Source organism: Sander lucioperca, chromosome 9 (genome assembly GCF_008315115.2).
Source record: "Sander lucioperca isolate FBNREF2018 chromosome 9, SLUC_FBN_1.2, whole genome shotgun sequence".
NCBI classification, from domain to species: domain Eukaryota; kingdom Metazoa; phylum Chordata; class Actinopteri; order Perciformes; family Percidae; genus Sander; species Sander lucioperca.
The window spans coordinates 31,922,644-31,924,502 of NC_050181.1; the positions used below are offsets into that span (position 1 = coordinate 31,922,644).

Consider the following 1,859-nt stretch of genomic DNA (forward strand, 5'->3'; position numbering starts at 1 on the left):
GTGTGTGTTTTCATGGCCTGGTGCCAGGCACAAGGCGCCACTTCATGAGTGTGATGATCTCACCCCGACCCACCTCCAAACGCTGTGTGTATTCAGCAGTGTGTGTGTGTGTGTGTGTGTGTGTGTGTGTGTGTGTGTGAGCAGTTGTTTATTGAACAGAAACAGAAATATGACAGGGACATGTTGTGTTGGAGCTGTTTGTTGAGCAGTCCTGAACTAAAGCAGCTGACTGCAGGATAAACAAGACAAGATTTTATTATCAGAATCATTCACAACTTGTTTATCACATCCAGAGAATAAATATTAATATTAAAGTAATTACAGCTGCTGTGATGAGCAGGTTCAGGTGATTATTCTTTATAGTTTTACTTTAAGAAACGTCTTCTGTTTCAGGGTTTCGACGGCCTGAAAGAAAAACTCTTTGGCATGAAACTGCTTAAATATGATGATTCAATAACATATGAAATATGAAAATATCATCAGCCGTTCGAAGATCAGTTAAATAAATGCCGTCCCGAGAAGAAGGTGAGTCCCAGTTCTTATAAAGTCCACTAGATGATGCTCCAGAGTTCAGCTCTGTAGAAGATCATTTAGCCTCTGACAGGAAATCAAAAACAACGGTACTATCTTGTGAAGCGTATGGATATCCGATGATGATGTGCAGCCCTGTCGGTTGCTGTGGAACCACGTGGCTGCTCGTGGTCCGAAGTGTTCAGACTCCCAGCAGAATCCCAGAGAACAGAGAGTCCTGCAGGACCCTGATGGTCGACCCGGTGGCGTTGTCCACAAACACAGACACGTACTCTCCAGCCTGCACACACGCAAACATACAAACGTCAGTAGTTTTGTTAGTGGGGTCAGCCCTATGTTCCCACAGCCCTATGTTCCCACATTTCAAAGATTTTTTCTTAAAATTAGGCCCTATGTTCCCACAGCAGAAATGTGGGAACATAGGTACGCTCCCCAGAGCACCATGAGCTGTCCGTCGTTTCAGCTGACATTACGGTTACATTTAGTCCACAAAATATGAGTGATTTGCCGCGCCAAAAGTTAAGATTAGGCACCAACACGACTAGTTAAGATTAGGAAAAAGATGGTGGTTTGGATTAAAACACATGTGTAAAGAACACGCATCTCCTGGGTGAAAGGCTTTAGTTTTCCCCAGGAAGTGAACTCTGTTCTCTGGCTTCAAAGTCCTGTATTTTAACGTGTGTTTTGGGCGTAACATGCAATAAATGTCATCTCCCATTCCCTTTAAAAGCCAGGCGCGTTTGGACCTTGGAGCATTGCTGTTATGATGGAGGATTTTCAGGAGAAGAAACTGATCTGCTTGTGCGTGAAGTGAAATCACGCAAGCAGCTCATATTGTAATACTATTTCACATTGTAATATTTTTATTTGTAATCTTCTGCATGTGTGTGTAACAAGCATAGTGTGTAGTCTGTACACGAGCCTAGGAGCATTTTACTAATGCTCTGTTAAAATAACAATGAAATGCTGCGTTATTGACTTTAGACCAGGTTTTTGTTGGTCAATGGCACGATCACGATTTGTGCTGCACTGCACTGGGTGCGAGCTAGGGTCCAGAGTGTTCACCATGTGGACGAGGAAGGAAACGATGACAAACTCTTGTTTAAATGTCATTGAACACACACAGATTGCATTGGTGAAACACTGACAGTAACAACACAACCCTCATGCAGTTTGGTCTCTGGTTCCTCCCTGGCTTTATGTGAACATGCAGAAATCTGGACTCGGTTTGGTCTGCAGGTGTGTCATACCTGTAGATAGAGCGTTCCTGTCAGTAGGATGCTGAATGTTCCTCCCGCTGCAGCCACGGCCATCACAGACTCCACAGA

General features: G+C 43.9%; 1 protein-coding gene across 3 annotated transcripts in view; it reads right to left on the reverse strand.

The window, feature by feature from the left end:
• Positions 1–237: 237 nt before the first annotated feature.
• The window catches only part of si:ch1073-184j22.1 (erythroferrone), a 13,924-nt gene continuing 12,302 nt past the window's right edge, over positions 238–1,859 (reverse strand). For all 3 annotated transcript variants that reach the window (XM_031308558.1, XM_031308557.1, XM_036005303.1), the window contains 2 exons: positions 1,782–1,859; positions 238–811 (listed from right to left, as the gene is read on the reverse strand). The exon at positions 1,782–1,859 is cut by the window's right edge and continues 1 nt beyond it. In XM_031308558.1, the coding sequence (XP_031164418.1) occupies positions 713–811; positions 1,782–1,859 (177 nt within the window). In that variant the 3' untranslated portion in view covers positions 238–712. The remainder of the gene's footprint in view (positions 812–1,781) is intronic.